Source organism: Ursus americanus, chromosome 25, assembly GCF_024610735.1.
Source record: "Ursus americanus isolate L20-20 chromosome 25, mUrsAme1.1.p, whole genome shotgun sequence".
NCBI classification, from domain to species: Eukaryota; Metazoa; Chordata; class Mammalia; order Carnivora; family Ursidae; genus Ursus; species Ursus americanus.
Window position 1 is genome coordinate 24,294,998 of NC_142151.1, and position 24,974 is coordinate 24,319,971.

Consider the following 24,974-nt stretch of genomic DNA (forward strand, 5'->3'; position numbering starts at 1 on the left):
CAGGTTGCTCTGGGACACTGGAGATGATATAAAGATGAACAGTAGAGACTTTGCTCTCATATAATTTTTACAGTTAGGTTCTATTTTTATTACCATATTTACTATCAATTAATAGTTAATACACTCCCATCCTGCAGTAAGTACTATACAGCAGAATATGCAAACAATATGCTCCTACTCTCAAGTAGTCATATTTTAAGATGGGCAAATTATCATCTCTCATTAGTGCTTTTAATGTGAAGTAGGTTTGGGATTAGTACTTATCCTAACCCCTCCTGCAAATCATAAAAAGAGCATCATATAGTACAGTACAGTTGACCCTTGAACAATAAGAAGTTGGGGTGCTGACCCCCATGCAGGCAAAAACCCACATATAACTTTTGACTCCCCCAAAACTTAACTATTAATAGCTTATTGTTGACTAGAAGACTTACTAATAACATAAACAGTTAACACATATTTTGTATATTTATTATATACTGTATTCTTGCAATAAAATAAGCTTGAGAAAAGAAATATTAAGAAAACGATAAGAAAAAAACACATTAACAGTATTGTACTGTATTTATTTTAAAAATCTGCCTATAAATGGATTCCCACAGTTCAAAGTAGACCAGTGTTATTCAAGAGTCAGGGGTAGTTCTCAAAGCAGAGGGCTTGTTAAAAAAAAATGCATAGTCCTGTGGTAAAAGTATACACACTTCCCCCTCATTGTGATTCAGTAGATATTATGGACTGAACTGCATCCCCATCCTACTCCCGCAGTACCTCCAAATTTTACCTTATTTGTAACCTGAGTTGTTGTTGATGTAATTAGTTAAATTAAGATGACATCATAATGGAATAGAATAACCTTAATCCAATATGACTGATGTCCTTATAAAAAGGAGAAATTTGGATACAGACACACACACAGAAAGACCGCCACATAAAGAATGGGGGTATGCTGCAGGAAGCCAAGGAACTACCAGAAGCTAGGGAAGAGGTCTGAACAGATCCCTCCCTAGCACCCGCAGAGGGAGCAGAGCCCTGGAAACACCTTGATCTTGGATTTACCAGTCACAAAAGAATTGTGAAACAGTAAGTTTCTACTTTTTAAGCCACTTAGTTTGTTTTACTTTGTTACTTGGCAGCCCTAGGAAACTAATACAGTAGGTTTGTTTGGAGTCCGGTCAGTTCCTAGAATCTGCATCTTAACAAGTATTCCAGATGTGGCAGAAGCAAATGTTCCAGGGACATTGTGAGAAACATTGCTAGAGGGATACGATGAAATTTATGTTCCACTGGAAAATAAATAAGGGCTTATTGTTCCCTCAATTTATCAACAGTTTTAAGTTGGCTTAAAGTCCATACTTCCTGTTCTTCCTGATATGAACATTCTCCATCAATTCTGGCAAACTCATATTCATACTTTAAAACACAGTTTGAAAAGCACTGCTCTTCTCTTTCTGTGCCCTTTCCCACCCCAATTTCATCATTCCCAACTTAATCTTATTCCATTGCAGACATTTCAATTGTTACAGTTAAAACACTGTATTCTGGGGCGCCTGGGTGGATCAGTCATTAAGCGTCTGCGTTCGGCTCAGGGCCTGATCCCAGAGTCCGGGGATTGAGCCCCACATCAGGCTCCTCCGCTGGGAGCCTGCTTCTTCCTCTCCCACTCCCCCTGCTTGTGTTCCCTTTCTCGCTGGCTGTCTCTCTCTCTGTCAAATAAATACATAAAATCTAAAACAAAAACAAAACAAAACAAAACAAAAAAATACTGTATTCTTATGAGTTTAATCTGTTTCCCATATCAGGGAGAGGTTGTAATATTCACTTTTAGATCCTTGACTTCTAGCCTAGTGTCAAACCCAAAGAATGTACCCCGAATTTCCCCTTAATTAATGAATTAATTAAATACTTTTTCTACTTCCTTTGATTTTAACCACAGAAGATGGAAGTCACATTTAAGAAAATGGGAACAGAGATCATCTCATAGGGGCAGGTTGGTTTGTGTTCTGGAAAAAGACAAAACAACTAAGGAGTGCATTAAAAAAACCAAGCAGCTTTATTATATTTAATAAATTCAAGGCAAGCTGAGTAATTTGAATCACAAAACAATTCATATTTCCACAAAAGACCACATAAAATAACTTTCCAAAGCAGAATAAATTGCAACAGCTTTTAATCAAGTGCCGAGAAGGCACAGAAACACATTTTCGCCAAGCTGCCAGTGATAAAAGCAATTTAATGGAAACATCTATCATTCTTGGAAATTACCAGGTTGAGGCCAATTCTTTTTTTTTTTTTTTTAAGATTTTATTTATTTATTCGACAGAGATAGAGATAGCCAGCGAGAGAGGGGACACAAGCAGGGGGAGTGGGAGAGGAAGAAGCAGGCTCCTAGCGGAGGAGCCTGATGTGGGGCTTGATCCCGTAACGCCGGGATCACGCCCTGAGCCGAAGGCAGACGCTTAACCGCTGTGCCACCCAGGCGCCCCGAGGCCAATTCTTAAACCTAGAAACAGTGCGGGATTAGGACATCATTTGACAGCACTGGCTATCCCCCGTTTGCAGAAGCCGGTTTTTGACTCCCATCCGTCCCTGAGATCCCGGACGCGAAGGCCACGGATAAGAAGGCCGATTTCCCACAGGGGTAAGAGTTCTTTCTTAAACCCACCCGCTCCCCTTTAAAATATGTCAAACACTTATTACATCATTTAACACGGGTGAATCACTGCTCGCCCCTTCAGCTGGGTCCCCCACTTTCCCTGCTCACCATTCTGCAGCAAGCAAAGCCTCCGTAGTCGGCCGCAGCTGAGCTCTGAGCTTGTGGAGGAACGCTCCCGGGTTGTCAGGACGACAAGCCCCGCCCACTGGCGCCCAAGGGAAAGGGCGCAAATCCTCTCCTACGGGTCCGCGCAATCGCACTGGGGTTCTTTCGTGAGACGCCCCGCCCCCTTCTCTGACTGGCTGCCTCACACCAACACCCGCCCTGCTTCGGTGTTGACGGACCCCGGAGTCGGAGCGGTCGGAGGGCTTTACGGCTGTGGAATGCCGGAAAGTGCGTGAGTGCAGCCGCAGGGACGTTTTATTCTGTCTTCCAGATCTTGGGGTCTGGAGGCGATGAAGTATGGTCTGGGCAGGGACCACCGGGTGAGGCACAGGGTTCTGAACGTCTTCTGACGTTGACAGTCTCACTTCCTCCCTAGGAGTGTGTTGGGGCGACTCTTTCTGTGAGGGCTTTCCAGAAGGAAGGGAGACTCCGGCTTCGCGATTGGGTGAAGTGACTGACACCTGGGTGGGCTGCCTGGGCCACCACGGCTTAGAACCGAGTGGAGACGGGGCTCAATTGGCAATTTAGAGAAAGGGGTAAATAAATCGGTCCAAGAGGGTTGGTTATTTTGAAATTTATAACCTTTGGATTCTTTTCTCTGCACATGGTTCCGTTTACTTTCTGTGCAAGTTATGTATATGCCGTTTTTCCTAAGAGCAGCTCTAAACAAGAACTGGAAATTACTTGAAGTGATTCCTGGGCAAAGGATTTCCTACAGTGAAGGTCGCTGAGGCCCAGCAAGACTCATTAAGCCCAAGGTCACAGGCTAATTGTGCTAGTCAGTAGCATAACCTTCAGAATTTCAGTCTCCTCCCCACATGAAGAAACACTGGCAACTTAGGCCAACAGGAAAACTAGAAATTAAATGATTAAGAAATTAAGCTCAATCCACATTCTCAATTCTGTGATTTTGGAACCCTGTTTTAGCATGACAGAACATTGAATACTTTAAAATCGTGGCACCATTTCTTATCTCTGAATTCTAATTTTATAATGCTCTCTCCCTTCCAACTTTATTGACTAAATGTATTAGTAAATGAGGATTATAAAAACTGAAAAAATGAGAGAGAAGAGAGAAGATGACAACAGTAAAATTTTGGAAGTTGCAAACCAGATGAATGCATGTGACTCAACACACCAGAAAAGCCTAGTTTATACTGCATTAATTTTCAAAAGCCAATGGAACAGGGAATTGGAAATGAAGAATGAAGTAAATCAGAGATTAAGTAAAATCTATTTGAAAAACACCTCTAGAGGGACTGCACCTCTCATTTGACAGAAGCATGGAGATATATTTCTGACCAAATAATACTATTCTCTGCACTGGGGTGTCCTCAGGTATACTAAGTACATGAGACCCACACTGGAAACAAATTAAATGTGGTGTACATAATGCTGAATGCAAGGACCCATTCTTCTTCCTTTTATTAAAATTGAATACACAAATCCTCAGCAAACTGGAAATTTCTTCTCTGGGGAAACTGATCAGCCCAGGAAGAAGGACTTTGACTTCAGAGGTTACCCAACAAAGGGTGCACTAAGATCACCCTAAGTGAAGCTCAGAGTCCGTTAAGTTGCAGCCATGTATACAGATCTTCTAAAAAGCTTTTTTTGTCATTTCACTTGTAAAAATGGCAGCGGGGGGAGAGCAGCAGACTTGGGAAGAAAGCTTGGAAGCTATCCAGACAAAAGCAGAAAAAGCAATTTGGAGAAAAACAAAATTACAAGAAAGCTCAAAAAGAATTGTTCTGATACACTATATGTTTGCTATGTGAATTAGCTTAAAAACTATTAATAAAGTGAGGAATTATGTAAGAATTAAAAGAAATAATGTTTGTTCATATGTGATTTTTCCCCCCTTAAGAAAGAGAAGCCAGAGAATGAGATTTATGAACTTCAGCAAGAAGTGAAAAGGACTTCATTTAGCTGCCATTCTGGCAGCAGGAGTCTTCCAAATATATATTTAAAACATTTAAAATAAGTGTTTACAAACAGGGCTCCCACCCGAGAGAGGCATACACAGTTTTATGCAACTTGACTGGTGGCAGACCTACCCTGACTACTAACTGGCAGCCTTGTGGTTTAGATCTTATTTCCATGTGTACCTCACTATTTCCCAGCCCTCCTCTTAACATTTTGCCAGCATATTTATGCCAATTTTTTAAAAGTTTTACTGAGGTATAATTGACATACAGTAAGTTACACTTTAAAGTGTAAATCGATCTGATAAATTTGACATATGCATACAGCTATAAAACTATCACCACAATCACAATGATGAACATCTCCATTATCCCCACGAATTTCCTCCTGCCTTTTGATCCCTTCCTGTTCCCCAGTCCCTTGCTCCCTTTCCCAGGGTACTCTGTTATTTCTGAGCACTTTAAACATCTGTGGTAGTCTCCAGCTATTCTATAAAATAAACGGCCTGTGATCTTCACAAGTATGAAGTTCATGAAAGTCAAGGAAACTTGAGGAATTGTTTCGGATGGAAGGCTGAAGAGACATGAAAACTAAATGCAATGTGTAATCCTGGATTGGAACTTTCTGCTATAAAGGGCGTCTTTGGGAGGGCTGCCAAAACATGAAGGGGTTGTGGATTTGATGTAGTAATGTACGTAGCACTGTTAGCTTCCTGATTCTAATGGTTGTACTGTCCTGTAGGAATTGTCCTTGTTCACAGGAACTATACTCTAAAGCTGTTCTGCCCACCATGGTGGCAATATAAGCACCTGAAATGTAGCTAACATGACACATTGAAATAATATTTTGGATGTGAACAAAATATATTTAAAAATTTTTTATTTTTTAATATGGGCTACTAGAAAATGTAGTATTACATAGATGTCTTGGATTATATTTCTGTTGGATGGCACTGCAAAGTATTCACACTAATTGTATGTCATGTTAGGAAGTTACTCTAAATTCTCAAATTCTTAAGTATATTCCTCAAATTCTTGTTCAGGAAATATGTTGCAACTTTTCTGCAAGATTGAAATTATTTCAAAATAATTATGTTAATGAGGGACATCAAGTATACGTTTTCTTAGGTCATTGGGAATATAGGAATAATAGAATTTTAAGGAACTTTATAAATGACATGGACATTTACTTTGGGCCTATCATAAACTAAATGCTTATGGTGTTAGGAATTTTATGATTTAATCCTCACAACCATAACAAGTAGTGGGAGTTATTTTCTGTGTGTACGCTGTCATGGTGCCTTTAAGGAGCCACCTTTCCCTAGTGGCACTAACGAGTTACACATAAAGCATAACCTACTTCACTGGATGTTGCCCGCTTGTCTGTCACACATGTACCCACTTAGGGGTTGTTCACTGGTCTCTTTACCACCACTCTTATTGCCCATCTACCATTAGCTGTGAACCTGCTTGACTCCCACACCCAGCTTCTACTCTTTAGCTTTTCTTAGGATAGCACCCTTCTAGATATGACTAGGACTCTTTCCAGTGTCCTCCAAATGAATCTGGCCTTGCCTTGAGAGCAACATAGAGTCTTCCTTTCGACAGTAAGGAAACTGAAGCTCATAAAGGTTAAGTAATCTGTATAACGTTATGCAGCTGGGATTTAAATCTAATTCATTCCACTCTGTATAAAAGAAGGTATACCTACATAACTATCTTTGACAATTCATTTTCTCTCTCATTACCCTTTTTCCTTCATAGGACTTACACAATTCATAATTCTGTTTGCTTATTATATCTCCCACAGGAAAGGTTAGTTCTGTGAGAGCAGGTATCTTATCTGACATCTCATGGATATGTCCCACTGCTTGGAACATAAGTGCTCAATAAGTATTTATTGAATTACAAAAAAAGTTACCATTTTTTCCCAATGTATAAAATCTTTGATTCTTTTTTTGGGACTACAAAGCAGTTATTTACAAACATTTTTATTTTTCTTTAGGTATGTTATGTATAAAAGGGGATCCTTTCCATAATAAATGAAAATGGCCAATTCTTTAAGAGGAGAAGTACTGAATCTTTATAAAAATGTAAGTAATTATGTTGCCAGTTTTATACATATTTTACTGAGACACAGATTGTTTAGAAATATATAACCTTTCTTTTTTAAGCTGCTGTATCTTGGACGAGACTATCCAAAAGGAGCAGACTATTTTAAAAGGCGTCTGAAGAATGTTTTCCTAAAAAACAAAGATGTGAAGGACCCACAGAAGATCAAAGAACTTATTGGACGGGGCGAATTTGTAATGAAAGAGCTAGAAGCTTTATACTTCCTTAGGAAATACAGAGCGATGAAACAACGCTATTATTCAGATCAACAAAACTAACTGATCACTATTACTATAATTTGACTGGAATTCAGTGCCAGCTGTTTATGTATACCAGATATGATAAAAGTAACTGTAACTTAAAATGGCAAGATATACACGTTACGTAAAAATACCTGAGCTGCCTTAATGAACTAAAATAGGCTTCAGCTTCTGTTCACAGAGCTTTATCAGCAACCCTTTAATTTTTATACAAAATCAGCAATATAGCCAACTACAAATTAAAAATTAATGAGTACCCAATTTTGAATGAAAATATAATGTACTTAAAATATTTTGAGCTCAATGATTTTTTTTACCAGTTATTCTAAGCCCATTTCCCCATTTTACTGACAAGAGAATCTCATTTAATACATTTAACTAAGCAAAATAATTTCTTGCACATTTCTTTCCCTTAACTTTTGAAGGAGTACCACCTTATTTTTGAGCATATTTGGTACATTAACAGCACAAATTCAAGGTTCACCACAAAACAAATAGCACATGGTAATGATTTAAGTGCAGTTATAGAAGTAATATGTATGGGGTAAGATTATTTCTGATTTTGAAGTAGGCTGCCAGTGACTGGCATTATATATACCTGTTTAGTATCTTCCATTATTAATTTTGCTGCTGGCTCCCTTTGGGTCTTAAAACAAATCACCTGCTGTGTATCAATTACCTTTACTGATAAAAAGTAATAAATAATGTTATTCTGTTCTTTCATCATTAAGGCAGATGTGTTTTGCATCTACTTCTAAATGAGTTAACACAGTAATGGACCTAAATCTAACATGGTTTTAAGCAAACACTTAAACGTTCACATAATGTTCACAGCACCCTTTGCAAATAAAGAACATAAATGTATAAGCTGCAAAAGATTCACTAATACAGTGTCTGTGGCTTATAAGCTATTCCATATCAACTGTGGGGCAAATGTTTGAAATTTACGTCAAGAAGTACACACTATCATAGTCACCATAACTATTTTTATTACATTACAATAATTAGGAGCAGTACAGTTCATGACAAAAATATTACAAATTTCAGATCACTTCACAGCACATACTCCTATAAACATTTAAAAGTTAATTTTAATTAAAAGAGTGGTCATTTTTAAATTTAATGTTTGATATGACCAACATTCCTAGGTCAGCGCAACCAAATGATGGAAAACAACTGGATCACACTGCATATGTCCCACAAAAAAAAGCACAATGTACAAAATGTGCATGTTTCAGTTTACACTATACAAAAATAGTTAAAATACATTCCAGGTAAACATGTTACATTAAGAAATAGTACTAGTAAGAAATTGGCACTCAAAGGAAAAATGCAAAAGTATTTTCAACATGAAAACACAAGACAGTGGAACTGGAAACTTCTGGATAAAACATTACATAACCCATTTAGCTTATGGGGAGGGGGACCCTCTGTAATGGAATTTCTGTAAGTAAGAACTTTGTTTTTTCCTAAATTCATCTAAATTGCCTATCATCATCCCAAACAGGCACTTAAAACTATTAAACTAAAAATATTTACTAATCTAGTTATGACTATTCTTCAAGAACTGATGTAAATAATATCTTTAGGAAGAAATGATTTTCATTTTCTGAAGGAATTTACAGCTACCAGTTGTATGCTGTTCAATTTCTCAATGCAAGTTTCATGCTATTAAATATAAATTCAGTTTTAAAGTAACTGGTTTTTTAAAAACTATTAATTCAGTTACCAAGAAATTACTTTTTGACAATGGAAATGACAGTTTTTATTGCCTACCAAAAAAACGTGTATTGTTTAGAAAAAAAATGGTTAGAAGAAAAAAATCACTGGAACACAAATGAGATGAACTTATGCAAACTGCAACTGAACATGCCTCACAAACTTTCTATATATATTAGGACAAAATTGTGCAATGGTGGCAAAGATTCTGATGACCTGTATAAGTTAGGTTCTAAATTCCTATGCAGTGTGACTCAGTTAAAACAGAGCCTAGAATTCCTAACTGGGAATATTCACTCAAATTATACTACCTACTTCTTCTACATTCTTCCACAAACATGTTAATGTCTAAGACTATGTAATTTAGCAATTTTTTCAACTCCAAGGATTTTTATCTTTAAGGCCGTAATAATTACATAATATTTTTCTAGGATTATCGCTCCCCTTTTAAAATCTCTACAAAAACAAACCTTTTGTCAAACCATTCAAAATTCACATAATAAAGGATAATTACCACTGCCTAAAAAAAGTTGCCCAGCTACATTAAAAATTCAAGAGTCCTAAAAATCCCTCAGTTATGCACTGCAATTCCTGAAGTATGGCCATTTCTTTCTCTTGTGTAGAAACAAGAGGAAGTACTATATAAAGTCTTAACACCCGATCTAGATAATGTTCCATAAACCTGTAGTTTAGCATAGCATTTCACAAGTTGGACTGATTTTTACACAGAAATTTCCTTTTCTGTGAATTAGTTCAGGCATCTGTTTATTCACACCCAGATAAATGAAACTATTTTTGAATTCAATATTTAAGTCTATTTTAATTATGATATAAAGAGACCAACTACAATATTACACACTTGGGAATTTTAATGTTATCATCTGACATATGATTTAATGTGTACTACAACTGTCCCAACAAAATCACATAATTATCCCAAATAAAAAATATAGTCAAGTTTATTCCTTTAAAATAATGAAGTAAAGTGATTTATATAAAGTAGCTTGATTAAACCGCTTTACTGGAATCAGAGCAAAACAATTATTTTAGATCTGGAAGAAACCTTAGAGACTATCTCCCTACTTTGCCAAACTAAAATATTCATATGTTATCTCTGGGTCATGTGCCAAATGCCTAAGATATTACAGACCACTCTAAAATATCAGCACTACATAAGGAGAGGGATTATGTCCCTCGTTGGGGATACCGTAATATCCCCAGTGCCTTGTGTAGTACCTGGCATCCAACAGGCACTCAGATTTTTGCTGTATAAATTAATTCTGCTAAAAAGTAAGCTTTATGAATTAAATTTTAAAGTATTTTTCATTGTAAGAAGATTTTACTTATTAAAATAATGGAATGTATCACTGTTACCAGGGCTAGTCCTAGTTTTAGATTATCTAAGGAAATCTTTCAGTATTTCTGAATTAAATTTATTAAATTCTACTGGATAGGGTCTGTCTATTCACAGCAGGTATGAAAATTCCTACTTTTCCTACTTAGTCACTAGTAGACCAGGTAGCAAAGAGATGATGTTCAAAGGATCAAAATTAAATTGCTATAGCTACCATCTGAAAATTAGTTTATTAGGTCAAATCCTACTACAGTATCTGTCAGATTATGTTGAGCCTGACTAATGTGACTTGATGGGAAGCCTTCATGGAGATATCCAAAGCAGCAACAAATCTTGAGGTTAGGGGAATTAGAAGTATTAAAAAAAAAAGCGTCAAGTCATGGGGCATGTAGAAGGGTAGGCAGGCAAGGTGACACTAATATGGGAGAGGAGTACTGCTACTGGAGAACAGATACTCAAAAATAAACTTCACCTCTTGCACAACTTTGTCTGAGACTGGCGCTGAAGATAATAACACAGTTAAAAAGTTACAGATTGTGCTGAGATTGACAGATAGATATATCCTTATGTAAACTGAATGTAAATCACATAGTTGTAATGCTAGCTATAGCCTTTGAGATGACTTATTTTAACATGAAGAAATGGATAGTAAGTGATTTGCCCAAAACTGAAGTTGTAAAAGACATGTAACTAGAATTTAAGTCACCTTCCTCCTAGTCCAGTGATCTCTTCACCTCAATACACCATCTCATTTCAGATATTTAAAAATACATTTTAAAAGCACTGAAAGAATCATTGTTATTATTTTATTATTTAAGTATTAGATATTCTTAAATATGGACCATACTTGTGTGTATGAAATGTTACTTTAGCCAGTGCTGAGAACTAGCCAATACTAAAGATTTTGAAACTTTTTCACTTCATTGTTTAAAAAAAATTAAAGTCTTGCCACCCCCTACCCCGAAATCTTATTTGAAATAATGTTTTTAAAAAGTTCTAGTTTTTTGTTTTTTTTTTTAAAACAAAAGTGATGTTCCTGATCTGTCAGCAGGACCACCACACAGTGAGGATGCATCTTATCCAAACTCTCCTCATCCCCACTTTGACCACCCAATGCATGACAACACTGGGAGACCGCAGGGATGCAGTCCGTACTCTGAAACTCTTAATGAAGCTCAAAGGTTCACACCACGCCTGGCCTTGCCACCTTGGTCTCTTTAATATCTACTAAAGCTAACTGGCCCAAATAATCTTTAACGTCACTACCAGAATTAAAACTATTTTCTAAGACTGAAGATCAAGAAAAGATTTAAAGTTATACTAAGAAAGAGCAATCTGACACACGGAGACTATATTTAATTCCTATGGGAATTTTTTATACATGTTAAAATTTTTTCAATTAATACAAAAATTTAGTAGCATGTAAATACAGTCCCAAAATGGTCACTATAATCCTCATTACATACTGGGTCTGCCTTAACAGGAAAAGCTATTCAGAGTATTATAGGAATTTATCTAATATGGAAAGTAAATGCCTTTTAATATTTTCCATTGCCTTTTATTTTTTTCCATTTTTTCCCTTTTTATAGAAAAAATATAATATTTTAGGGAGCGTGACTATGACAAATAGCAGTGAAAAGATGGAGAAAACCTTTGTGAACAGTGTAACTTTACATTCATTAAGGGTGACTGAAACTATAGGACATTATACCTACAAGATGAATCTACAAGAAGCCCATAAATTCATGTTCCCTCAATGTTTCAGTAAAACCAATCATGAAATCTCAACTGCGGTTATAATTAATTAATCCATGTATGTGACTAGATAAAACACAGAATAGGGATGATTCGAAAGCTTCATTAATTTGTTTCACACCAAAGTTCACAATTGGTAAGAAAAATAGGAAGTAATCAACCGCATGCACCAAAAATCCCAAGACAGAAATCTCAGGTATTCAGTTTCTTTTTCACAGGCATTGCTAGTTCAAAAACCAAAACTCAGGGAATACTGGCACTTAGAGGAAAAAAGTTTCCACTGTCATTTTAAAATAAGCATTCAAGATAAAAGCTAACAGTTTGGATGGAGCAGAAAATTAGGTAATGCTAAAACAAATGCTAATAATTTAGTGTAATGTACAAAAATTACCACTTTTACTTAAGTATGCCTTAAGAAAAAAGTACAAATTGTATTTACATAATTATACACTTTGTCTTTGACTTCTTTTTCTTCTTTTTACCATCTTTGCTCATCTTTTCTTTATGTTTTCGAATTTCTCGAACTAATGTATAGAAGGCATCGTCAACACCCTGAAACACATAACAAGTATTAAAATGTGAGTATATATGATGGATTGAGGTATACAGATAACAGAAAGGATAGATGACTAATGGGAACTCTAATAATGATAAATAAGGGACTTTACATTTCTCTTTAGGCAACTGAATAAGTATCAGACTTCTAGGATTCTTATAATGTTTTCTTCCTGAATATTTCATCAATATCATAAATAGGAACACTAATTTTCACAGAAGGCAAAGAAAGTCAATGTACACAATCTTACATAAGCTGAACAAATAACTTTTTCCCAGAACTTACTTTGCTACTCATTTTTCTATACTGGCACACTTTGTCACCAAAATCCAAATGCACCTGTGTGTGTTTTTCTGTGTGTGAATATACATTTACACTTAGTTATCCCAGAGTTTCTAGATATTAGATATAAGCCATGCAAGTACATATTATTTTCATAAATATTCAGTAACAATATTTGAGCTCTGGGTTCAATACTTACTAAAATCCATTAGATTTAAATAAGCCCCAAGAAGTAAACAGTATTCAAATATCCTTTCAGCTTTCAAATAATATATATTAAGGCATTGGTTTCAACTCATATACTTAACATATAGAAACTTAAAGTGACTCCAAAGGTAATACACAACAGTTTGAAAAATGTAATACCTCAGATTTGTAGAGAAATGAGCTAAATCATTTAAATGGTGGTATAGTTACCAATCTGGAGAAGATTCTCTTTTATTTATTATGGTTTAAGTTAGTTTTAATATATTATGTATTCAAAAGTTTGTCATATAAAGCCAAATGCTGTATCTTCAAAGAAATTTCCATTTGGTCATTTTGGTACATCTATTCCTGATCGAAGCAAGGTATCTGAATAAGTAATGGCTGAAAGTGATTTCAAGTCAGAATAATTTTTAACCTAATAATTCAGAAGGTGGAAAATGGCACTCAAAGTGGTAGCAGAACAGGAGATTTTAACCCTACAATACTGAAATTATACAAGATTATAGAAGTCAATTCCTGTCATGACCCCATTAAAAAGCAAGTTAAATATAAAAGCAAAATAAAAAATGGGAAAACAAAGAAATTTAAAAAGTATGATCCTCTATATATTTAAAAATCTGTTCAATGGAACAGTAATTATTTTTAAGCCTGTTAACCTAATGATGCTTTCAAACAGAGACACTAGAGGGAGTCCTAAGAACAAATCAAATACCCAGCAAATAAAGTTGTATAAATTAAGCCACTTTAAGAACAATGAAAATCAGGTTTTTACTCATTTTAACCACTTCTGTTGAATATTCATATAAATACGTTAAGTTATGTTGAACATAATTTAAAATTTAAAAATTTAACAGTGATAGGATCTCTCTTTTACTACACTACTAAGATGTTTTACAATTAATATTTCAAAATAATAAAATTAATTCAGGGCATTTTCATTCAAGTTACATTTTAACTAATTTTCACAAAAGATCTAAAAAATCAGAAAAATATTATCAATATTTTTAAAGAAACACAGCAGGAATGACAGGCTTGTTTAGGTTTAAACTGTTGTAGGGGTACCTGGGTGGCTCAGTGGGTTAAGCGACCAACTCTTGATTCTGGCTCTGGTCATGATCTCTGGTTGCAAGATCAAGCCCCACCATTGGCTCCCTGCTGAGTGCAGAGTATGCTTGAGATTCTCTCCCTCTCCCTCTGCCCTTCCCCACATGCCCCAATCTCTCTCTCTCTCTTAAGGGGCGCCTGGGTGGCTCAGGTAAAGCATCCAACTTTTGATTTCAGCTCAGGCTGATCAAGTCCCACATCAAGCTCTCCTCTCAGCGGGGAGTCTGCTTGAGGATTTTTCTCTCCCACTGCCCTTCCCCTCCTGGTTCTCTCTCTCTCTAAAATAAATAAATCTTGAAAAAAATAAAATCTTTTAATAAGTAAATAAATAGTTCTAGGATAAAAACCAGAATTTTTGTGTGACGTCTAAGTGAAAAAAGTCCCCAATAAAACACCCAAACTGCACTCACTGACATTCTCCACTTTCTGATATCATTCATTATTGACACACACATGCTTTTCCCTTACCCAAAGGAGAGAGGAAAAGTGATAAAATATAATTTATTAGCAATACAATTGAGACTTAATATAGATAAACCTTCATGCTAACCCTTTTAATAACAGAAAGCAAAACTTCCAACGATATAATAAAGAATAATTATTTTATAGCTCACCAACCCAACTAATTTATAATCATAAATCCTGAGAATGGTATGGAATCTTAAAAGAGGATCTAGATATAGTCCAACTCCCCCACCCTTCACAAATTTCCTTTGCTCACACATACAAACTTATGTAGTCTACTCCACTTCAACTGCTTTTATAATGAAGAAAAATGTCAATGATACTAAAATGGTGAAGCAGATAAAATGAAAAACCATGATATGGATATAGAGAAGACACATTATAAGGTGAAGACAAGACAGAAGTATTTAGGAGACAATGAAAACAGAATTGTTAACATTACCTTCTTCTTCTAAGATTCTGACAAATAGGTTAATACTGCATTCTTTCTTAATATTGAACTCTTTTATGTAACTTATTAAAGTTAAATAATTTCAATGATTAGGAACAGGTTATAATTAGTAGAAACAGGGCACTGAATTCCTTTTTTCCATATGGGAACTAGTCATTTTCATATATGCATATAAAAGACAAAAATATTATCCCAGTAATTTTGCTGAAACCCAACCATTTTAGGACTAAGAAAAACTAATTTGTATATATTTATTATTGTCAAATTAATTTTGTAAAACTATTTTTATTTAAAATTTTAAGTATTACCAAGTACACTTTTTTATTTAAATGCTATCCATGCCCACTGAAGAAACAAGGATTCAATTCACCATGCCCACCAATTACTTGACAGTCACACTACACAGTCACAAATAAGAAATCTTAGAAAATCATGTGCTTCCACTTTTGTTTTTAAAAACAGTTTAAGTGCAAAACTTACTTTATTCTAAATAGTTGTACTTTAAAAATCACTCACCAATAAGACAATAGGAGGAAAAAATTTAAAAAACCCACCACTTAAATCATGGCTACTGTTATTTAAAAAGTTTAATTTTTCAGATAGCATTGCAATGTTAAATTATACAGAGCTTCTAAATTAACATATTGCTCTATACAATGATACTCAAAAAATATTAGGAGTTCATAAGTCTCAATAAAAATTAATGCCAGTCATGCTTTATTCTTCTGAGGTTAGCAGAATAGTATAGCATCTATCTTTTGGGACTGAATCTATTATTCAGATGTACATTTTATGTTTTTGGGAGATACACTAATTACTTCAGACCTTAAATTCACATAATAAAAACTACTGAGTGAAATTTTTTCTGAGCAAGACCAAATTTAATATGAGTTGGTGTGGAAAGGAAAACTGGGGCACCGGGGTGGCTCAGTAGGTTAAGAGTCAGACTCTTGATTTGGGCTCAGGTCATGATCTCAGGGTCATAAGATGGAGCCCTGCATCAGGCTCCATGCTCAGCACAGAGTCTCTCTCTCCCTCTCCCCCACTGTGTGCATGCCGAAGCACACGTACTCTCTAAAATAAATAAATAAATCTAAAAAAAAAAAAGGAAACTGAGAATTTCCACTCAATAAATCCAAATGGGCAGCTACTATGTACCAGGAACCTTGTTAGGTCATCGTCACACAAATATTAAAAATACATGATTGTGGCTAAGACTCTAGTGTATAGGAATCAAACATAAAAGAGGTTATTTCAATTTAACATGGCAAGCACGTAACAGTTAAGAACAGTGTATTGGGAATACACAGGAAGAGCATTATGCCTAGTCTAAGGCTATAAAGAAAGATTCTTGGAAAATAATCATGAAAAAAATGTTAGCTAATTAATAAGACTATGGATTAAACTATACTGGCATTCCAACCAAGAGCAATAGCCAAGACTAAAGAGAAGGTAAGAAATAACATGGTGCTTACTTATGTAAGGACTAAAACAATAACAACAACAACAACAACAACAAACCCACCAACAAAAGAAAACTTCAGGCAGGGAGTTTTTAGGGATAAGGCCAAAGGCTAGAAGGGTAGGAAGATGTTAAAAGACATTTATAACATACTTTGAAGTTTGAGATTTTATTCCACAGGTAACAGGAAGTCAGTAACTGGACTTTAAAGAAAAGAGAATGAGATTTCTTTTAAGTCTATTTCTCCAATTGCACTGTGAATAAAGGCAGCAACAGGTAAACCAAATAAGAGGATATAAGAGTCCCAAAAAGAAATGACCGGGACCTGAACTAACGATGTGATAAAAGTCAAAATGTAACATCGAAGAAATTTGTGGTTGCCTCCAAATGGGAGTGCAAAAGAGGGATGTTAGAGTCATTTCAAGACTCCAGGTTTCTTATTTGGGTAAAAATATGATGTTGATGCCGTAGAGCACATACGCAGAACAAGTATTTGCTCGCAGAATGTCAGAAAGAAAGAATATATTTTAAGAGTAGGCCCTTCCCCACCTTCTGGACCATTCAACCTTACTACTTTATGCAGTTTCCTTTCTTTTTTCTTTCTAGACCCGATGACATATGTAGTCTACAGCTATCAAAACTGCATCAATTATAATTAATACACATTAAATTTAAAATAAATGTACTAATTATGGAAACAAACTACTAATTTCTTATCTTTTAATACTTCAAATCAGAATCCCCCACCTAGGTAGTTCTAAAGTGGTTGCTACTTTGTTACCTTTGAAAGACATCTGCTTTCTGCCAAAATTAATATGCTGAACTTACCAGATTACATTACAATGCATTTTTTAATTTTCACACAGCCAGGAGTCTTTTCTTCTTTGTTGATTTTTTTCAATCTGTATTGTCGGATCTCTCTCACCAATGTATAAAAAGCATCCTCCACTCTCTGCATTGTAAAACACAACTTCTTTAAAGTCTGTTTCATTGGTAATAGTAATTTATTGGGACAGCCTTGTGTAAGAAGTTTGAAATTATGAACTTTACTTGAGAATTTCTTTTTTAAAACAGACATGAGATTATTTGAATAAAACTGGGGATGAAGTTTTAAAATATGGGCTTGAATCCTGGTTTGTTCTTTAATATCATTTTTGTTTTATAATGGAATTAGAATTTTTTAAAAATCTTAATTAGGAATTAGGGGAGATTATGAAAAACCTAAACATGTATATTATTAGTATCTGTGTATCAATTAATGCATAATCATTTTAGTTTGCTAGTCATGGAATTAATCCAAGCTTAACCTGAAGTTAGATTTGTTATTTGACTCAGGAAAAACAAGAGTCCCTACCTCTCCCACCCTGCCCTACCTGGGGAATGAGGAGAAAAATAATACAAAAGGGATATTTAAAGTTAAAACACACACACACACACACACACACACACACACACACACACACACACACAAAATAACTCGAAATAAAGTTGGGTCAAGAGACTGGAATCTTGAGTTCTATCTGCAATTAAAACACTGTCCAGCCAATTTCTAGAGTCCACAAGTGGAGCTGAGACTGGGGCTTTCGTGGGTGGATAGCTACATTATTTAAATAAAAATGCTACATGAGGGCGGTTTACCATAATATGAAAATACCATGAATTGTTTAAAGTATACACACAAAATAGTTAACACTGCATTTTCTTTCTTTATTAGAAAGAAGTCTTAAAAATAATTTTTAGAACAGTATCTGATTATACTGGCTTCATACCTTCTAATTTAAATACTCTAAAGGGAGAAAAGGGACTTCTGCTTAATGCCACAGTAAGAAAGCGATGACAACAAACACAATCACATATGGCCATATGGAGATCCAAGTTTTCAATGTGTTTTCCAGTCCAGAAAAGTAGGCAGTAGCCAAAGGGGACATAGTATCCAGTTAACTGTGCTCCTAAGTTTGTCTAAGAAAACATACCACCAAAAGTTGAAGCTACATCTAAAGATAAATCACACAAATATTAATATACATGTACGGAGTAATTTAAAAGATTAATGATTGTGTTTATTCTTCTAAAAGAAAATATAAGTATTTAGAAAGGCTGGTAATATTTTATTGTACATTTAATTTTAAGCCTAATCTGTTTTTAATTTTTAAAATGAATTACTTACTATGGAGATTTGTATATTTTAACTCTCTGGGCTTGGTAACATCAGTCTTTTTATGAATCAAATGTGACAAAATGGACCCAGTACCTAGAAAGCTAATATATATCAAAAATATGATTTGTAGTTTAAAATTCAATCAGGCACAGAGAACTGGCCATTTAAATATTAACTGAAGTAAATTAATAGCTACAGTTTAATTTTTGCATGCAGAAGTTATCACATATTCATTGCATTTAATAGTTAAGGGGGGGAAATGCACCTCAATTTTTAGTGTATATTAATTTTAATATATAATTATATATTAATAATAATAATATATATATCAAGAATATACTAAGAACTGCTTCAGTGGAGTTCAGTAGTTTACCTTTGAAGTAAAACTTAAAAATTCATAAAATTAAGCTTCAGTTAATAGGCATTTAAATATGTTGTTTATATATTAAAATGTACACCTCAAGTTATTTATAACCATCCAGTGATGTATTTCTATTCAGCTATCTAATATGAAAATCATAATAGCCCAAGAAAATTCGCATCTCTTTTTTAATGGAATCAATTTACTCAACTAGCTAGCCAGCTAGCTAAGTCAACTACAAAACAAAAATTTCTAACCATTTTCTGAAATTATTTAAATACGTTGGTACTTTAGATAGCCACTTGTGCTTGTATACAAATCTTTTAGTATTTTGTATTTATCATCCTCAAGAGGAAAGGGTTTATTTTTACTTTTAAGTCCTTAAAAAATTATATATTAGAAATTCTCATTACATAAGATAATTTAAGGCATTAAAATGACTCCTGTAAAACATGTAAAATCTATAGTATGAGCTGGCATTTAAGATATTTTCATAAATGATTCTCTTTTAATTCAAAAATCAATGCAAGAAATTAAAAAATATATATATATACACTTATAAGTGTATACATACACACACACACACACACACACAAAACAAACCAGGTAAAAGCTCATATTTTTTAAGAATGTAAACTCTTATTCCTTTTTAAAAAAAAATTACAAGTCAGGTAAAACATGCTGGGGGGAGAGGACAGGGTTTTGGTCCTCCACTAATTTAGCAGAAGCAAATTTTGATTGTAACTTATTTCTAAAATCAGTTTGAACGTGTCTACTTTTTAAGTGTGTGCATCCCCATCACCAGTACAGAATATATGATTTTTGTTTCCAGCAATGCAGAGAGAGAATTGGAGGCCAATAATTAAAAAGAAGTGATTACTTCCCACCACCAAGAATTCAGCATTAGGACCTGAGTGGCTAAGATAATTAACACTGAGAAATAGTTCTTCCAGAGTGACTCTGGTCATTTCTTATTTTTACTAAGAGGAAATTTTATTAGATTTTAAAGAGTCAGTTATTTACCATATTTTCTCAGACTTAAATTACTTCTCATTTCTTGATAATATGCTTTAAAAGTCATACGACATCAAGAGAACATTATCTATCCTTGTGTGCACCTTATGCCACTGGCACTACCGAAGAATACTGGTTTCATACTCCAAAACGTGTAATTTTTAGCTGAAACAGATTTTCAATACCCATGTAGCTAGCTGCTAAGCTCTTAACTGGCACTCAATGATTTATTCTTGAGAATATGGCTTATTGCCACATATATTCATTTTCCAACACCACTTACTAAACTTTCAGAACTGAAAATATGTAGGAACAAGAGTGTACAAGTTCATACGTGTAAATTGTTTTTATATCAAGAGATTTGACAATAATTTCAGCTCAGCTATTATCTAAAAACACACTTGTAAGACTAAGGAAATAGAGCATTCTGTACCAGAAAAGAAACTGTCAACAAATAGTATCATCCTATATTCTGGTGCCTATAATGCTTTCACTAAATGATTTCATTCTAAAGTTCCTGTTGAGTGGCTTATTATCAAGAAAAATTCTTGAAGACACTTCAAGGAAATAACACTTCAAATACCCTCAATATAGACAGATAACAAGACTACTAGCCTTCTTGGGGGACAGGAATGGGAGAAACTAGATATATTCTTTAAAAAAATTCTATATTGATGAATTTCTCAAGAAACCTTGCCAAACTATAGTCCATCTCAGGTACTACTGAAATGCAGCGATACCACTAACTTGGGAGGTTAATGCATGGTGCACACAGGAGGTGCTCAGTTACTGTTTTATTTTTAACTCATAAAAAAGCTAAAGTTCAAAATATTTATCTCATGACACAAACTCAACTACTAACAGAAATATGGCACATAAGGAGGTTTTTTATTTGGTTTGCTTCAGAACAGTTTGACCAAAAGCTTTCCTTAAAAGAGGTCTTCTAACAACTAATTTTAAGTATCTAGAAATTAACAAGAACCAGGAAATTAATCACTCAACATTTTTAAATCTGTAAAACCAATTTTCACATTATGCTCAAGTTGAGACCTCCAGAAAGTAAAAGAGCTGAATCAGGAGTAGCAGATACGCTAAGAATCCTGCTTTCCCGAACCCTCCCCAATTCTGATTTTAGCAGACTGGAAAACACACAGCTGATTACCATGGTGTCAATGTTTTGGTTTCAGCAGTCTTTGCCAACACTGCATGCACTACCCAATGAGGCCAGAAAAATATGGCAATTACTAAACTATCCAGATAAATGTGAAGTAGGTAGAATCTTTATATACTTGGAACATAGGGGCCACATAAAGCACACTAGCAGAAAATAAAAATTACTCTGGCCTTTCAGATGGGGACTAAAATAATGTAAAAAATATGTAATTCATTATATTCTATCCCATATGATGGGCTTTTTAAAACTACAGTAAGTAATTAATTTAATAAAATATATATTCTGCAATCCTGTCTTAAAAAGTACTAGCGTAAAACTACTATCTCCCTTTCACAAAATATCTAAGTTTTATTTTAAAATTACTACTGTTAGCCTGTAAAGTTTAAGTCTAACGTCTGACCTAACTTCTAGCATCTAATCAAACAATACAGTTCCCCAGAGAATCAGGCATCAGCACACTACAGCCCGCAGGCCAAATGTAGCCATGGCCTATTTTTTGTACTGGCCACAATCTAAGAATGATTCTTGCATGTTTAAAGGGTTATAAGAAAAAAAAAAAAAACTGCTACAAATATCAGTTATGGCCCCCAAAGTTTAAAACACTTATTGTCTGGTCCTTCTAATGATTGTCTTTTTCCTGCCAACCGGAATATAAATAATTCTTTTCGGTGTTTGTGTTTTAGGTTCATGCTCAAGATTAAAACTTAGGGTATGAAACAAGTAGCTGCTGATAAAATTCAACAAGAGTATGCATATTTAGTTTGCTCAAACAACAAATCAGTAATAGCAGATAAGCAACAAAATACTCCGCAGAAAACAGGGCTTCAAATTTGCACAAAAACTGGAAATGTAAAATTTATAAAAATTTACATATTATCATAATCTCCACAATTACTTGGAATAGCTCTTTAAAGTTTTCCAAAAGCATGCAAATATCAAATTAATTTCAACAGAGGAAGATGAATAAACTTTTGAAAGGCAAATCAACAAGTCCATGAAATAAAAAGAAATCAAAGATCAGAAACTAAAATATCTCGGTTATAGTTTAGCAACATAAATTATACAAAGATATAAATAAAATAGGTTATACATATAAGAAAAGCTGAGCATTAGAAGAAATAAAGTACTGCAAGTATTCCTTTATATTACTCTATATTTTAATTAGATGATCTACATAAATGTCTACAAAGCAAATTGAAATTATTCGACTTCCATATCATACATACTACATTCACCTTCTCTACCCACTCCCAAAACTGTATAAAACCTACAAAATCTACTTTAAAGGGAATCCAGGTAATTTTCTGATTATTATGAATGCTGTGGTATATTAAAGCATGAATGTCAAACAGTAAGAATAAGCTAGTACTTCTTAGGTAGTAACTAACAAGACGACACAGCTATTCTAGGCTCTTAAGTAGAGGGCAACATTGTCAGAATAACAGACAACTCGTTTCTACTGTCTTCTGTTGTCTTTCTACTCCAAGTGTGGTCCATGTACCAAAATCAGCATCACCTGAGAGGCTGTTAAAAAAGCAGGATCACAGGTCCCAACCTGAACCCATTGATAAGAATCTGGATTTGAATAAGAAGCCTAGTCCATTCATATGCATATTAAATATAAGAAGCCCTACTCTATTTGCAACCCTTTACATTAGGCAAAATCTTAGTTTTCCTTTTTTTTTAATAAAATGTAAACTAAAATATTAAGTAATATTGTCTAAAAAGTATCTTAAAAGTTACAAATAATGCAAGTTAATAAAATGTTAATGATATGATTTAGTAGGCAGCAGTATGTTGACAAATGTTTTCAATAAAGTTCCTTGTATTTTACATTTTCATAAAAAATGCTGGGAGAAAAGTTATAAATATTATAATCATGTTTTCTGAGTACCTTCTCTATAAGGACATAAAGAAGTCTGGTTAGAGAAGACCAGTAGAAAGAAAACAAAAACAAACTTTTCCCAGTCTCTGGGACCTGGGAATGGATTTGAATGAAATCTTAATTCCTCTAAAGTGAAGTGGTATATACCAACTTCTTTCTTTAACCTATAAATCAGGTTTTAGAATGAGATATTTGTACTATAATCAAACTATAGAAATTCAGCTTTTAATCCCCCCAAAAAGACTTAAAATAGAATTCACTATTTCTTCAGTGTGTATCAAATTTGTACAATCAGGAAGCAGTACATATGATCTTCCACCAGGGAAACAGACATATACACTAGCTGAATGATGGTTTACTTTAAAATTTTTACCCCTTTAAAAATTCAGTGAAAGTTACAGAATACCTGTTTTTATAAGTTTAAACATGTAATGAGTTGTTCATCAATTTTCTTACTTCCTAGCAATTACAGAAGTTAAATTCCACAAAACTGGTTTTCTGGGTTCACAGGTACATGTAACTAGCAAAGCCCAAAATAAACGTTCATCTTGTATGGAATATAAATTGATCTTTCTTAGTATATGAAAATTATATTCCATCATATTGTTATGTATTCCTTTCTAGAATTTCTTTCTATATGTTAAACTCTTCATTTCGTACAAATAGGTTAAATAATGTCAACTGAAATTATTTTACCTAGAAAAAAGTTACTTTAAAAAATGAAGATAAATTTTGAAACAAAATTCAGAGTTAATCTGGCATTAATTTTTGTCAGAACAACACAGTAAATGAATAACTGAGAATTTCGACTTGCGTTCTAAGTATCCTTTTGCTTTAATGAAAACTTTCTCCAAAAACAAATATAGCTTTAAAAAAATTCTACCAAAAGGGGGTAAGGGGATGGGGTGGCTGGGTGGTGGACATTTGGGAGGGTATGTGTTGTGGTGAGTGCTGTGTATTGTGTAAGACTGATGAATCACAGACCCGTACCCCTGAAACAAATAATACATTATATGTTAATAAAAAAAAATTTTTAATTCTACCAAAATAAAAGTCTTCAAATACAATAAAACTTAATCTAGAAACACATGACATAATACTCTTCAAAACACTTCTAAAATAGGAAATCAGTATTTGTTCCCCCGTTCTTTGACTTTATAAATATAACAGTTAAAAAAAAAAATTCCTACATTTCTTGAATGCTTAATGTAAGATGTGCTGAGTTGAAGAGAAATATTCAATGTGGAAAGAAACCAAAGCCAAAAGTAATACCATGGACACTGGATTAAAAACTGCTGCTCTTTCATATCCTGAAGAGAACATTTACCAAATAAACATTGTTTTATTTTGGCATAATGGAAAGAAAAATTAAGTTACATTAAATGATGTAACAGTTATGCTATCAGGTATGTACATTTACCAATGTTCTTGCCTTCCTGCCCTCAAAATGTTTCCAGAATATATGTTAACAAATACCATAATTAAAATTACTTGATATAGTTTACAGAGAACAGATTCATATTTATTACAATTTTACTTACCTGTCTTGTCTTTGCTGATGTTTCAATAAAAGGAATCCCATAACTTCTTGCTAAGTCCTGAGCCTGTTTTGTGTCTACTGTTCTAGAAGGCAAATCGCATTTATTTCCTACTAGGACCATAGGTACATCTTCAGAGTCTTTAACTCTTTTTATTTGTTCTCTGGGGATGGAAAAAAAAGTTATAGCAGAGACATTAGTAACAAAATAAATCTTTCAAAAATTGTCCATAATTCTGTCTTATAAAATATGGCTGAAAGAAGACATTTAATGTAATTCCTAGTTTCCAACCACACCAAATTTTCCTTGCTTCTCCTTCTATTTTTTCTCCAATTTAAACAGAGAATTTCTATGTCTCTTAAAAGATAAAATACCAA

At 34.1% G+C, this 24,974-nt stretch overlaps 3 protein-coding genes across 10 annotated transcripts in view; 1 reads left to right on the plus strand and 2 right to left on the minus strand.

The window, feature by feature from the left end:
- The window catches only part of DNAI7 (dynein axonemal intermediate chain 7), a 64,302-nt gene extending 61,463 nt beyond the window's left edge, over positions 1 to 2,839 (minus strand). For 2 of the 3 annotated variants that reach the window (XM_045811896.2, XM_045811897.2), the window contains exon 1: positions 2,762 to 2,839. In XM_045811896.2, coding sequence (XP_045667852.2) covers positions 2,762 to 2,764 — 3 coding nt within the window. In that variant the 5' untranslated portion in view covers positions 2,765 to 2,839. The remainder of the gene's footprint in view (positions 1 to 2,761) is intronic. The other variant, XM_087855696.1, reaches the window with a different exon arrangement.
- Positions 2,840 to 2,909: 70 nt separating this feature from the next.
- ETFRF1 (electron transfer flavoprotein regulatory factor 1) lies at positions 2,910 to 7,835 on the plus strand. Of its 3 annotated transcripts, none has more exons than XM_045811901.2 (3): positions 2,910 to 3,046; positions 6,746 to 6,833; positions 6,915 to 7,835. In XM_045811901.2, the coding sequence occupies exons 2-3, from the start codon at positions 6,783 to 6,785 to the stop codon at positions 7,128 to 7,130; spliced, it is 267 nt and encodes an 88-aa protein (XP_045667857.1). In that variant the 5' UTR covers positions 2,910 to 3,046; positions 6,746 to 6,782; the 3' UTR covers positions 7,131 to 7,835. The 3 variants fall into 3 exon arrangements, with proteins under 3 accessions (XP_045667857.1, XP_045667859.1, XP_045667860.1); XM_045811903.2 differs by having other exon boundaries at positions 2,931 to 3,050; XM_045811904.2 differs by having other exon boundaries at positions 2,969 to 3,138.
- Positions 7,836 to 8,078: 243 nt separating this feature from the next.
- The window catches only part of KRAS (KRas proto-oncogene, GTPase), a 38,910-nt gene continuing 22,014 nt past the window's right edge, over positions 8,079 to 24,974 (minus strand). For 2 of the 4 annotated variants that reach the window (XM_087855700.1, XM_045811898.2), the window contains exons 4-6: positions 24,601 to 24,760; positions 17,296 to 17,419; positions 12,393 to 12,492 (exon numbers count right to left, since the gene is read on the minus strand). In XM_087855700.1, coding sequence (XP_087711826.1) covers positions 17,300 to 17,419; positions 24,601 to 24,760 — 280 coding nt within the window. In that variant the 3' untranslated portion in view covers positions 12,393 to 12,492; positions 17,296 to 17,299. Of the gene's footprint in view, positions 12,493 to 14,786; positions 14,788 to 17,295; positions 17,420 to 24,600; positions 24,761 to 24,974 lie in introns of all 4 variants that reach the window. The other 2 variants (XM_045811900.2, XM_045811899.2) reach the window with 2 other exon arrangements.

Excerpts from the sequence above, each read along its gene's own strand:
- ETFRF1 (XM_045811901.2), top strand. The coding sequence starts at position 6,783 with ATGAAAATGGCCAATTCTTTAAGAGGAGAAGTACTGAATCTTTATAAA. Across the intron at positions 6,834-6,914 it reads TACTGAATCTTTATAAAAAT|CTGCTGTATCTTGGACGAGA; the intron begins GTAAGTAATTAT and ends TTCTTTTTTAAG.